Source organism: Rhincodon typus, chromosome 20 (genome assembly GCF_021869965.1).
Source record: "Rhincodon typus isolate 14 chromosome 20, sRhiTyp1.1, whole genome shotgun sequence".
In the NCBI taxonomy this organism is placed as follows: domain Eukaryota; kingdom Metazoa; phylum Chordata; class Chondrichthyes; order Orectolobiformes; family Rhincodontidae; genus Rhincodon; species Rhincodon typus.
Window position 1 is genome coordinate 30,844,491 of NC_063351.1, and position 14,992 is coordinate 30,859,482.

A 14,992-nucleotide genomic window follows, 5' to 3' on the forward strand; every position below is an offset into this window, starting at 1 on the left:
AGTTTATGTTTGTAGTGATAAGTTAGCAATTCATGTTTCTTTCTTGTCACCAGTTAAAAACAGTTTAATTGTCTTCTTGTTAATGAAAAAACTTGTGCGCATATTCTTTTAACTGGAATTAGGCAGATAAGTAATTCAGTAGTTAAATCAAATTTTCACAAGAACACTGTGGCCTGATTTTGAGCACATTATCCCAACTGAGTTATGACTTTGGATAATAAATGCAATTGTTTTGTTTTCCACTCAAATTTAGTCAAATGTAGTATTATTGGCATTGACCAGTAATACTACATTGCTGCATCTCCATCAACAACAGAAGGATTTACTTTTGGAATAAGGTTGCAGACCAATTATGCTGCATTACAATTAGTATATAAATTCACAATGCTCATATTTATTGGACCATTGCTATTCTTACATTAAGCAAAATTAAATATACTGTTCCCTGGGCAGATTAAGCTATGTGAAAGTGAATGTAAAATGAATACACCTGTTATTTATGCTGCAGACATAATTAACTCAAATTCAACTTTCTAGAACATTTAATGAGATGAGAGGCTTATATATGACTTCAGTAATTTGTGTTCTGTTAGGGGTAAATATGTTTCAATATATGGAGATGTGATGATTTCAAAGTAAAGCCAGTACATAAGAACATCAGCCGCTGAGAGCACGTGCTGGCAGTATGAACTATTACTTCAATTACAAATTATGAAGATGTTGATCCTAATTTGACCCAGATTATTTATCTGAAATGCTGCTTCTTCTGCCCTTTATACCCCCGGAAGTGCACAAGAATTCAAAACTTCAGCACTGTTTTCCATACCCAAGCCACTTGCAGGTACTGTTAAAAATATTGGTAATGGAATGGTGAAGAGAGTATCATTTGGTTGATCTTTCTGTTTGGGGTTGGCAGAAACAATACATCCATACAGTTTTGTGCACGTAGAAATGCTGTACGCATGTTCATTGACATTAATTACATCACTTCTTTAACTGACAATGAGGATGTATTTATTCAGACAGAAGCTTCTATGTTGTTTAAAATGGCTTTTTAAAACATTATCTCTTACATCTTTAGGCTTTCAAAGCCTACAACGAGTTGCACCCTTTTCCTCAAAGCAAAATTGAGAAAACGTTGTCAAGAGTTTTGCAGTAAAAATCAACAGACCATTAAAGACAATCTCGAAGAGACAAACAAAATCAGGAGTTCTGAAAATCCAGAAATGTCAACAACTGTATTTAGACATATAATCATTTTAAATTTACAGATCAAAGATACAGTACTTTCTTCTTTCAATTCAAATGTTCCTGTTTTTATTTTACTAAAAACAACGGTTTTTAATCTAGTTACAGCAGCACTGTGCGTTTTTTGGACATTAGTTACTAAGAATGGAGAGCAGGCAGAGAAGACAGAAGCCATGGTCCTCAGTACCATCCTAAACCAGAGGGAAAAGATGAAAGTGTAATTCCCTGAAAAGAAGCTGTAAACCTTTGGATACCGTAATTGATTGATATTGTTAATACAGAACAAATGGCAGTAATCATTCTATTGGAAAACATATAAACTCACACTGATACAAAAAGTGACAATTACATCATTCATTTAAGAATTATTACAAACAGGAAATGTTTGTCTAAAACAGACCTTCTGACATTAATACCAGATAACAGAATGATTAAAAAGTTCTCCACAATTTTCATTCTGACAATTTGAAAACAAAACTTCATGTATCATTTTCCCTCAAGGTTAACTTGATAATTTGTATTTATTTGTTAAGTTGGACATTTCTTGCTTTTAGAGAGACTTAAGACCTCAGAAAATTAGTATTAATAAGTGGGAGATCTCATGAAACATCTAATAGACAATAGGCTTTAGCTATTTAATAGTTTAACAATTTGTTTTCGCACCCAAGGTGAAGATATGCAGATATAAATTAAATATGTTAAGAATGTCACACAAAATGCAAAGAAGGGAGAATATTTAAAAGCAAATCATGTAGGATTTAATATGAAATGCCACTCTTGCATGTATCATTACTTTAGTAAAGATGGACAAAGTAAATCTTATCCACTTAAATAAACTCTACTGTTGGTACAAGTACTCTGCCAAACAGATTTAACAGGTCAAACTATTACTGAAGAAATTACATCATTTCTAAATTGTTTTTAGCTGCAAGATCATTTATTTTGAATCAAATGGTGAATTGTATGTGCTTCCAGCTCATCCTGCAATGGAGTCCAAAAATAAACAGCTTTTCCAAGTCCTACACAGAAAAAAGTCATTCTCCTTCCATAATTATTTGTGTACATTGCGTGTTTATTTTTTCCTATTCGTTTACTACTCCTATCAATAACTTTAAATCTTACTCATCTTCTAAGAGCTGTCCAGTATTTTGCCAATCAGCAAGCCAAAAAACTGTCTACCCTCATCACTACATGACACTATCATAATCATCAGGATTTTACAAGCAAACCTGAAGACCAGCATCTCAAGGTATCTTTGGATGGTAACAACGAGTGGAATTCATTGATAACCCTAAGGCATAATAAATGCTGTATTTAAAGAACTTAAAAATGGATTTTATGTTAACAACAGTAAGTTCAAAACAGAAGAGAACTCAGCTTTAGCTGATGTTTATTAGAAAGCACTCAATTCAAGTTAAGTAAATATCTGTCAAGTAAACATTTCAGAATGATGGCAAAAAAGCAGAAAAAGAATTTTCTAACTTCTATTTTTATTTTATTAATGAAAGTTGTAAATTCCTGTTAAGTGAATATTATAATATCTGTTACCCAACAATACAACTCAATTAATTGTAGTGAAACATTACTGTTCATTCCATAAATTACAGAAAATTAAACAGAATGGAAAACTGGTTTGATTTCAGAACATCTCCCATTATGATGACATTACACATGGGATATGACCTGCTGAAGATTCTTACTAAGATCTACCGTAAACTTAAAAAAATTGAATACAATTACAATCAATACTTATTCAGTTAACAGGAATTGACTGTATACAAAATAATATCATCAAGGTAAATGTTTATTCATCTAATGTTTGTGGACGTTAGTAGACGGTCACATTGGTAGAGTTAACCCTTACACCACACCTGACTGTACAATCTTCACCTTTATAAATGACCAGACGATATTTGAACTATACATAAAGATTATGAAAATAAATGTGCCCAGAATTGAGGAGTGAAAAAAACTTTCGAATTATTAGTTTCAGCTTTAATTTTACTCTATAATTCACCATTTGTATATTTTTCTCTAAAAGGTAGCATCATTTGTCAACACATCCTCCTACTGCTGTGCAGCCTTTTCTATGAGTGCAAATAATCATCAATTTTGGTAGAGGGTATGCACTAAAATGTTTAACTGCAAAACCCCTAGGAGGGATTAAGGACACAAAACGTACATTATGTAAAACCAAAGAGGCATGGGTATTGGTAAGTCTGAAACACATCCTTAAGTCCAGTGGAGCTTACAGACTTGTCTATTGATAACACTGATGAATATCAATTAATTTTGGTCCATATATTCTTCTATCCACAACATACATAGATAGGGCAGTGGAAGTGAGCCAGAGAGATTGAGGGGACAGGGGAGGTGCTGGTGGCTGCAAGTGTCTGAAACACCTTTGCACGTTATTTTCTTTCTAAATAATCAGCTTTTAGATCATCATCCAAAGTAAATGTGAATCCATAGCTCTGTCAATACATCTATCAATAGATGTACAAGAATCACTGAGAATGGCTGTCCATTTCAACTCCCCTCAAAGGGATAATCCTTACTTCTGGTTGATCACTGCCCCTCCCAGTAGCTGGGCCAGGACTGAAAAGCCACACCAAATTAAGATTCCTTTCCAGTTAACAATCCAATTCAACAGCACGTCTCATTATTCGAATTCTCCAGTGCCCAAATTGCCACATTTCCCTACTATTATCTAAAATTCCATGAGACTAGTTTCATACAGATCACAACACTTAACAAGTAAATAAGATGTTATTCCAACTAGCCCAAGGTAAATGACATGTTTAGGTGGTATAAGGGTTCAACCAAATTCACTTTTAGTTATGTCATAAGTAGGTTCTTTTCCCCATCAAATTTGCATTTTCACTTTGAAAACCCTGTTGAATATTTTACATGCTATGAAAAGCTCCTTAAAAATTGTAAAATACATTCACTCTGATTAAAAAGTCCCTTGCAGAGAAATCATAGGAAAGATGTACTTGTTAAATAAAAATGAAATAAAAAGCAATACAAATGAAAGCAACATTTAATAAAATTTCAGGGTAAGACAAACTACAAAAATATAAAATAACTGCAGATATGGCAAAAGAATATGAAAAACTGTTCTATTGCAGATTTAAAAAGTTCTCTTTCATTGTTAAATGCTGAGGAAGTCTTAAATCACAATTCATAAAAATACATAAGATGTTCATTGGTGGAATCAGCACATGGCTTTACAGCTGCTGGGCAGAAAATATACATCCTGATTCTGACTTACTTTTAAATACAAATGTACAAAATGTAAACTGAGACAGTTATAGAGAAATTTACAAAACCTCCTTTTTTTTAATAAAGACAAAATACAGTTCTGGTATAATGCTATATTTAAATACGTGCAAGTAGCCATTTTCATTGATTTGCTATTGCAATATTCTAAGGAGACACCATCTTGTTTCAAATGTCATGATCCCAACCTGCAAGACAGACCTGAGAGGAAGTGAGGCAGCTAGACCAACAAAAATGGAGCGGCTCTGTCGTGTGGAATGAATACCCTACCAGGAACTGGTGCTTTTCCGCTAAATAGTTCCAGAAAATGGGAAAAGCTGAAGAATACAAAGAATCACCACACGAACGATGAGCTGAGGACTAGCTATTTCCTCCAGAGTTTGAATTAGCTGGATGGCAATTCATGTGATGATTGGAATGGGCCTTCACATTTGTAGTGCTGTTTGAATGATTATGATGATTCTGAAAAAGAGATTGCAGTATATGACCTTGCTTGAATGCAACAAAGACAGATGAAATTCTGTTTGAATGAACCATCTGAATAATTCAACTGTAAGTTGCTGCCCTGGTGAAACATGGCAATGTTTGAAAACCTTAAGTGGAAAACATAACCTTTCTCATTATGGCAAATTAAACTTGTGGCATGATCGTCTTTTTCCATTTCAGTACCATTTCTTTAAATCAGTTTTCCTTTTCACATGTACACTTGTTAACTTTATGAATTGCTTACGAAGCTGAGGCAATAAGTAACATTTTGGTCCATTATTAAAAGCATTTCATGGTTCAGCAAAGGACAAATATGGTTACCTCCAAGAAGGGATGTCTGGTTCAAGTTACTCTCTCATTGCAGCCATCTAAGCATTTACTTTAACTCTATTTTGAAACAATGGCAAGTGTAACTGCTCCAAGTTTAATAACATTTTTAAAACAGATTTTATCTAATATATTTTTGATGTAATGGTATTGCCAGATGATAAATTTGTAACTCAAAATGCTCCAAGATGTGTATCTTTATAGGTCACTTCTCAGTATGTCTGCAATTGCTGTTTGAAAAGGTCTCTTCCTTTATTCTAGATTTTCCTCAGTCTTGCTCCATAGTTGGGAGATGAGCAGTGGGGTTGGCACTTGTTCACTATTCATCTAAGGAGGGAAGGTTTTGATCAGGCCATCTGGAAGGTATCTAAAAGTCAACTCAGATACCAAAATCCTGCTTTTCAAAATGGAAAGCTACTTTCTCTCATGTTTGTGCCACTCAACACAATGATGAGATTTCCCATGAACTTTCATCACCAGCAAAACACTGAATTTAAACAGAATCATGCAGCTCACTTTTTTCTTCATTCTGACCTTATTCTGCTAGAATGAGCAAAAATGGGAGCCCCTTGTAGGGACCTTTAGGGATATGCGATAAATGCTGGCCTAGCCAGCAATGCCAATATCCTGTGCACAAAAGTACAATAAAAAAGGCAATCAATCTCCATAGGGTATGGATGGTTTTTATTTTTCACCTTTTCCTGTGTAGAAATGCCAACCCTTTGTCCAATTCCCCTCTGTGCACATCATTCAAAACCAGGAGGTCAGCATACAGGAACATCACAGACAACAAGTCATATTTAAATCAACATCACATCCTAACATGTCATACAGCACGATGTGGGCTTTTTATCCACTGAACTGTCTGATTGTTATAGATCTTGTTCCTCAATACTGGTGAAACTGGGATACTTTCATATTGCTGCCCTTACAAATAACTAAACACGAGTAGCAGCAGCAAAGAGTTGTAGTGTGAATTCACCTTACAAAAAATCAGAGTGTTACAGGTCTGAGATGTGATATAATAATCATGAAGTCTGATAAAGGAATCATTTTCCACACACTAGCTTGGATTGGCTGCTTAAGGGCCTTCTCTCATTATTCCCGGATAGAACAGAGACATGTCAAGCATCCGGCATGGATTCTTTCAAGACTTGGGCTGATGGACAGGAAAGGATACCTCCCACTACAGGACTGCAACCCCAGTCCGCAAAAAACCCCAATTCACAGGTCTTCCGACCCCTGCATTTTCCCTCAAATCCAGCCCTGCCCTCCCATTTCCCTCACTGAGCACAGTTGCTGCGAGGGCCCTGATTGAGCCAATCAATAGCCTGAATGGCTGTTACATAGCTGTGGGATGAGGTGGTCAAGTGGGGGCTGGTTCGCCAGCGGTTCTTACACAGGGCAGCGTTGGAACCTCTCACTGTGTAAAGTCAGGCCATTATAATCACAGCAAGTTTTAAATGATACGACATTTCAGGTGGACAGGGCTTTGATGTAGTGGGTGGAGCCTCTTAATTGGCATAGCCCAAGTTGCGATGAGTTTTTTGGAGGGATTTATTCTTAGCATATCACACCAAACTTGCCTCATTAGCTATCTATCCTGCCCCCTGGTGTCCCTCATGCTCAATTCTGGCCACATTTTAACACACGCCATTCCCAAAACAACTCACCCTCACCCACTCAGCGAAGTCTGCTGAAAGACTGGCTTCCCTTGCAGCAGTGCCATATTGAAAAGGCCACTGTGCTGTCGGACAAGTGCTGGCATTCGGAATTTAACCTGCTCAGTGATGGACAGTTTTCCTAGATGTTGGAGAAGGGCAAGACGCATTGTGATTCACCATCGGGGATCTGAATATCCTGGTGGATGGGGGTGGTGCAGAGGAGAGGACCCCTCTTTCTGAGGATTACCAGAGGAAGCCATGACACCACTCCCTGGCAACCTTGTCCAAGGTCATCACCCATGTCAGTCCCATGGCCCAAAGGATCAGCTGGCAGAACCTTAAGAAGGTCAATGACCTTGTTGCACTGCATCAGTGTAAGTGCTACATATTCTCTGTTTCCTCAAGCTCACTGTCCCTCTGCAGCTGCACACCCCTCCCACTGAAGCTCACATCCTGCATGCCTGCAATATCTTCCCTTGCTCCAAACTGCCATACCAGTAATCGTGCATCCCCTCTGAGCTGCTGTACCAGGACTAAAAGCTGTTGCACTCACCTTCACCTTAGTCAATCCCTCCCTTTCTCTCATTCTCAGCCTGCAGTCTCTAAGTCATGAATATTGTCTCCCCCCTCTTACCTGAGGACCGCTTTCAATCACGATTGGTTTCCTGGCTGCGTGTCTGCACAAAACAGTAAGGTTAAAGAGTAGTACTCTGATCCTGGCAGCTCTGGATGAGGGGGTAAGACACAAAAAACTGGAAGACAGGATTGCTGTGTGCACACAGGTAGGTGCAAAGTTAGTGTTGCCCTATAAGGGCAAACAACAGCTCTGAGATGTAGCCTGGTCCAGTGTGTGACCTGGGTGCCTGGCCTGCAACATAGTGTCCTTGCAGGCACATTCCAAATATAGTTGCTAGTATGTTCCAGTGTGTGGCATTTCAGTGCAATAGTGTAGTATAACTGGATTAAAGATGCACCATGATGGCACAAAGAAACTGACTCAGGTTGAACATTGGAAGTGCATGGCCTCTGTCCTGAAGTGTGACCTGAAATGTTGGTGCCGGATGTCCAAGGTGCCAGTTCAAAGGAGCATGGGGCCAATTGGAGTTGCCAGGTACCCACTGGGAATTTTCATGGTGGATGGTCCAACAGAAAAAGCTGCATGTTAATGAGGTGAGATTTGCAGTTAATGAGGCTGAGGACGAGCAATAATCCCCATTAAATTGCATCTCACCGTTACCTTTTGAGAGTTTCATCTTGACACCTGGAGTTCAGTTGGAAAACACAGCAAGCGGCTCTATGTCGAGATAGACCTCACTCAACTTCTCCTACAATTCCCACAGATTTCTTGCTGGAACCCATGTCAATCAGGGCTTGGTGTTATTCCACCCATTGTCTCCATTCCTCTGGCACAAGCCTCTTGACTACTGCATCAATTCTTTCCCCATATTTGACAGCTGATCTTCACCTCCCATGTCAAGTTCCCTTTAGAAAGTACCTTTCTGGCCAGAATAATCTCTCCTTCTTTAGCTCAGTGTCTATTTTCTTTATGTACTGTGAAACAACTTGGTATGTTTTTTTGTACACGAATGGTTTATAAATTTTCCTGTAACTTTGTGTAGGAACTTATTATTTTGTAAGCCCCAATATACATTGCTAAGCACCATGTGTGAGGCTGTACTATAAAAATATAAAATGATATTACTTATGTACAATGTGAAAAGTAAAAATTGACTGGGCAATTCATATTAAGAAGCAATGTGAAAGTGTATGAGAGTAAACTCAAAAATCAATTGTATGAACTGAAAACAAGCCCATGTTGAACTTATCTTCAATTACTGAATGGTGCACTGTTTCACTGCATCAAACTTTCAGGCTCTGTTCTGAACAAGAAGCAAAGAGCCAACTGTTGAGATTGCAACATCATTTTGAAGCTGGAATCTAACTCTACAAAGATAAGATATGCACATTCCATCCTGATCTGTATACAACATTTGCTTATGGCCTGGTGTTTATCGCAGGCAAATACGTCATTGTACTTGTTTTAGATTAAATTTCTTTGTCTCATGCAAATTTATAAACGTAAACTTTAAAAAAACAGTCAGGATTTGCTTACAGGAACATTCGCAATGTGTGCATTTGAATAAAGTAGAAATATAATTGCAAATGTGCACACTGAGCATTTCCAAATTCAAGAAAATTTATTTGCTTATAAAGAGAAGCTGACAAAAATATAAAAGCAAAAATGAAACTGTCTCTCAGGCAAAAGTCATGCAAAAATAGTCATACTGTAGAAACATGGTGGGCGATTCAGCCTCTCAAACTCATTCATCCATTTCAATTCAGTCAATAAAGGATAGACTTGCATCCACTGGAGTTCAGAAGAGTAAGAGGTAACTTGATTGAAAAATAAGATCCTGAAAGTTCTTCATAGAGTGAATGTGGAGACGATGTTTATTCTTGTGGCAGAGTCTAGCACTGAGGGTTATTGTTTAAAAATAAGGGGTCACCCATTAGGGTAGAGATAAAGGAGAAAATTTATTCTCTCAGAGGTTTGTTAGTCCTTGGAATTCTGCTCTCGAACGGTGGTGGGGGAAGCAGAGTCTTTGAATATTTTTAAGGTGGATTCTTCGAAAGCAAGGGGTTGAAAGGTTATAGGGGTAGGCAAGATGTGGAGTAATCAGATCTGCCCTCATCTTATTGAATGGCAGAGCAGTCTTGAGTGTTCTATTTCTGCTCCTAATGTGTATGGCTGTATATTCATTAGTACCCTTGACCCACTTGCTTGTCTTCGCTCCAAATCTCTGATTATCTTACCTAACCTTATCTAACGGGCTCAATGTTGGGCCCCTTACTGTCTGTCGTATATATTCATGAGTTAGACTTAAATGTGGGAGGCATGATTGGGAAATTTGCAGATGACACATAAAGTGGCCAGAGGGTTGACGCTGAAGAGTATGTCTAAAGGATGATATCAACGGTTTGGTTGGAGTGGCTAATGGAATTCTGAATCTTGCATCTCCCCTCCCTAATGGCATTGTGGCTGTACCTACACCAAATGGACTGCAGCAGTTCAACTGGAGCTCACCACCACCTTCTCCAGTGAAGCCCACATCCCAACAATGAATTAAAATATATATATACATTTGGGGAGGGCAAACAAGGCAAGGGATTACACAATAAATTTGGGGTCACTGACAGGAATAAAGAAAGTGAAACACCTTAAAGTTCATATCCACACTTCCCTGAAGATGGCAGGAAAGGTAAATAAGGTAGCAAAAAGCCACATGGAATGAATTAAAAAATATGGATGTACTGCTGGAACTGTATAATGATTGGTTAGACCCCAACTGGAGATATGTATGCATATTCTGGTCACCACATTACAAGAACATCGAGAAAGAGTAGAGAGGAGATTTACATGATTATGACAGGGTTTGAAAATTGTAGTTATGAGACAAGATTGGATCGACTAGGGTTGTTTTCATTAGAATAGAGGAAGCTGAAGAGTGATAGGGACAAAGAAATGGCTGAGGAACTGAATACGTACTTTGGTTCTGTCTTCACTAAAGAGGACAAAAATCAGATACCAGAATTGTTGGAGGATGCAAGATTTAATGAGATGGAAGAACTGAGGGAGTTTAATATTAGTAGAGAAATGATACTGGGAAAATTGTTGCAATTGAAGGCTGATTAATCCCCAGGGCCTGATAATCTACATCCCAGAGTACTTAACAAAATAGCTCTAGAGATAGTGGATACATTGGTGGTCATCTTCCAGGATTCTATAGACTCTGGAACAGTCCCTACAGATTGGAGGGTGGCTAATGTCACTCCAATATTCAAAAGGGAGATAGAGAGAAAACAGGGAATTACAGACCAGTGAGCCCAACATCAGTAGTGGGGAAAATTCTCAAATCCATCGTCAAAAATTTTACAGCACAGCATGTAGAAAGCAGTGGCAGGATCAGACAGAGTCAGCATGGATTTAGGAAGGGGAAATCATGCTTGACAAATCTGTTAGAATTCCATGAAGATGCAACTAGTAGAGTTGATAAGGGGGAGCCAGTTGATGTAGTATATTGGACTTTCAGAAAGTGTTTGACAAAATCCCACATAAGAGATGAATGTGCAAGATTAAACTGCATGGGACTGGGGAAAGTGTATTGAGATGGATAGAAAACTGGTCGGCAGATAGGAAACAAAAAGTAGGAATTAATGGGTCCTTTACAAGTTGCCTGAAATTGCCTATGGCCTCCGGCCGTAAATTGGGAAAGAGGAGTATGCAGCGGGACCTGGGTGTCCTTGTGCACCAGTCGCTGAAGGTAAGCATCCAGGTGCTGCAGGCAGTAAAGAAGGCAAATGTTATGTTGGCCTTCTTTGCGAGAGGTTTCGAGTACAAGAACAGCGATGTGTTGTTGAAGTTATACTGGGCCTTGGTGAGGCCACACCTAGAATATTGTGTGCAGTTTTGGTCTCCTTTTCTGAGGAAGGACGCTCTTGCTCTCAAAGGGAGTGCAGCAAAGGTTTACCAGGCTGATTCCGGGGATGGCGGGTCTGGCATATGAGGAGAGATTGATTAGGTTGGGATTGTTTTCGCTAAGAGTTCAGACGAATGAGGGGCGTCTCATTGAGACTAATAAAATTCTAACAGGACTTGACAAGGTAGATGCAGGGAGGATGTTCCCGATGGTAGGTGTGTCACAGTCTGAGGATTTGGGGTAGACCATTTAGGATGGAGATGAGGAGACATTTCTTCACCCAAAGAGTGGTGAGCCTGTGGAATTCATTACCACAGGAAATAGTTGATGCCAAGACATTGAATGTATTCAAGAGGCGAGTAGATATAGCACCTGGGGCGAATGGGATCAAAGGTTATGGGGAGAAAGTAGGATTAGGCTATTGAATTGGATGATCAACCATGATCGTGATGAATGGCTCCTCCTGCTCCTATCTTCTATGTTTCTATTCCATTGAGATGGATATGATAACAAGGGACTTGAATGGAGTGGAGAGACCAATTACCAGGGAGCACAAATATAAGATGATTGGTAGAAGGATCAGAGTGCTCATGAGAAAAAACATTTTCATTGACAGGATGGTGTGTTTCTGGAACTTGCTGCCCAGTTAGGCACTGAGGTGGAAATTCTCAGCACATTTAAAAGGAACTTTATCTGCACCTGACATGCTGTAACCTGTAGGGCTACGGACCCAATGCTGGAAAGTGGAATTAGAATGGATGGATAGTTTATTCAGCCAGTGCATAAATAATGGGCTGAATGGCCTCCTTCTGTACTATACTGCTGATTTTAGTTTTAAACATTTCAATCCACAAATGTGATGGGGAAAATGCGGTGGGGAGGACAGGAATGAGCTCAAATCTTCACAAGCCCTTGTGTGAAATATTAACAGTTTACTTTCAATTCTTTTTTCCCTTCATTTCATTCTTTGGTACAAATGTGCATCCACATATTCAATCTTTCTACATCAGTGGATCATTACTGATAAACAACGGAGTCGAACGTGTTGATATGTGTCTGTAGAAGTTCGTCCATGGGGTCAGGGATTTGTGGAGAAACTTTGGTTTAATAAGCAGAATATGTGCACAGGTCTGATGCGCTCCATGGGTTCCCTCTATGTTGTATCATTCACTCAGAATAGGTAAATCTAGAAGACTAATTCAGATTGAGTGTTTGACATGAGTGGAAGGCAGCACTATTGCCAACCAGTGCAAGACAAATTTCGGATTGAAGTTTGTCTTCATATAAAAAGTGATCACTATCCAGATAAAACACCAAAATAGTGGAGGCAAACACTTATTTAATTCCCTTGAATAATATTAGTTCCCAAGTGATGGGTGGGCAGTTATTCCTGAATGCATGAGTTCAAATGGGTTGAAAGGTTCTTGTCTTGTAATACTCTAGAATAATGATAGTTGCATAATCACAGATTACCACAGATGTGTAATTTCATCCTTGACTGTCATCATCTACAGATGGGAGCTGAAATATACATAACCCCTTGTTCTTTGCACAGTTGCATTAAAAGTTACTGAAGTTTTAGACTGGCATGTTGTTAACAGAAGCTTTTCATTTCTAACCTAGCTTATTGGTTACCTTGATTAAACAAGCTTTACTTTTCAGAAATAAAAAGGTGTAGAGCTGGATGAACACAGCAGGCCAAGCAGCATCATAGGAGCAGGAAGGCTGATGTTTTGGGCCTCGACCCTTCATCAGAAAATCTGTAAGTGTCTGACTGCACCTACATAGCACAAGATCTCAACGAGAGAAACTAGGAGGGCTCTCCAACTGGTGGGGAGAGATGGTTTCTCATTGCAGAAAAGTAATTCTATCTAGCACTGCAGAAAAGAAACAAGGTGTGTAGGTATTAAATAGGATGAAAATAATTAGAAGTGGGTAAATAGGTTTGTATCACTCAAAGTTAATAATCCACCAGGTCCAACACTAATTGCTGAAGAAGGCAATAGTAGTGGAGGTGGAAATAGTACAAACTCTGATAATAATCCATCAATCTTCTTTGTGTTAAGGAGTGGTTCAAGAAGACCAGAGGCTTTTAAAAATTCTACTTCCACTCCAAAGAAAGAGAAGCTGAAACCAGATCATTATTGGTCCATCAGTCACACATCAATGAGGAGAAACATACTGGAGACTGTAGTCGAGGACAAAATTAATTCTCTCTTCGGAGGGGCATAAGTTAATAAAAGATAACCACTTTGGATTTGGTGAAGGCAAATGTGCCTCACAGGACTCAGTTCCTCCAAGTAACAGGTAGGGTTGATGAAGGGGATACAAATCAAGTTGCATAAATGCATTTCCAATGGCTTTAATAAAGTACATTTTGACAGATTTGTTTAGAAAATTGGCCTACATATTATTAAAGGGATGGGGTAACTAACTATATATTACATTAATCTGTATTACATACAAAACTGATCATACATATAAGATTATAGACATAGTATAAGATCAAAGTGGAGTAGAGCAGAAAGGAGGAGAGACTTTTCATGGGGAGGATAAGCTCTGGAACATATGACCTGAAATCAGATTCTATAGGTGATTTCAAAAGGCATTTGGATGTATATTTGAGGAGGAATAACATGGAGGATTATGGAGGACAAGCGGAGACTAAATTGTGGGACTAAATTGGTAAGTTCTTTCAAAGAGCCAGTACAAGTATGAAGGATTCCCTGATTTTGTGATCCTTTTTGTTAAAGTGCCGAACTATAAACCACAAGACTAAGGTGCAGATCACCCAATTGTTCAAATAATGAATAACCTCTGATGTGATTTGCTTCCACATTGATTTGCAGATAACTCTGTCTGTAATGTGATTGAAAGTATAGATGCATGCAAATTTTAAGATGCTAGCTCACCAAGAATTGCAGTGCCTTGCCCATTATGCCTTGTTAAAAAGTGCCTGCGTTAGGGAAAATTGATTTTCAATTTTTAGTCAAATTAGCAGCCGCTGTCAAGTGTGAGAATCAAGAGTGACCTTCTCAGTTGAACAGGGTCAGTCGACATTTTCTGTCATGATTGATTTGCCTTTAGGGAGTGAATCATTAATATGGTATGGTTTGTGCAAAACTAATAGCAGGATTTACTAGGATATTGAGTTTTGGACATCACACAAATTGTCTCTTCTCAACATTTGATATCCCTAAATGCCTTTTGCATAGCCTATCCAAAATCTTCAATCTGCCAGCAACCACTGGGATGACTTCAGCTTTAGCAGCAATGAAAATGAAGCCTCTAATTTCTCATTGACCATGTGATTATAGATAGATTCAAACAAATGAATGGCAGTCATGTCACACAGGAATTGTTTAATCCCTGCACTGTGCTGGTGAGGCTTTCTCAAAAATGCTTTGAGGGGATTACAATGTTATTCTTCAAAAACACCAAAGTAGATTCTCAACTTGCCACTTGAGGATCAAGCCGGAGTTAGAAATGGATGTGCCCCGTCCCTCA

General features: G+C 38.5%; 1 protein-coding gene across 2 annotated transcripts in view; it reads right to left on the reverse strand.

Annotated features, from left to right (window-relative positions):
• Window positions 1-2,716: 2,716 nt before the first annotated feature.
• The window catches only part of LOC109936422 (G protein-coupled receptor kinase 5), a 243,528-nt gene continuing 231,252 nt past the window's right edge, over window positions 2,717-14,992 (reverse strand). For both annotated transcript variants that reach the window (XM_048608894.1, XM_048608895.1), the window contains one exon: window positions 2,717-4,992. In XM_048608894.1, the coding sequence (XP_048464851.1) occupies window positions 4,891-4,992 (102 nt within the window). In that variant the 3' untranslated portion in view covers window positions 2,717-4,890. The remainder of the gene's footprint in view (window positions 4,993-14,992) is intronic.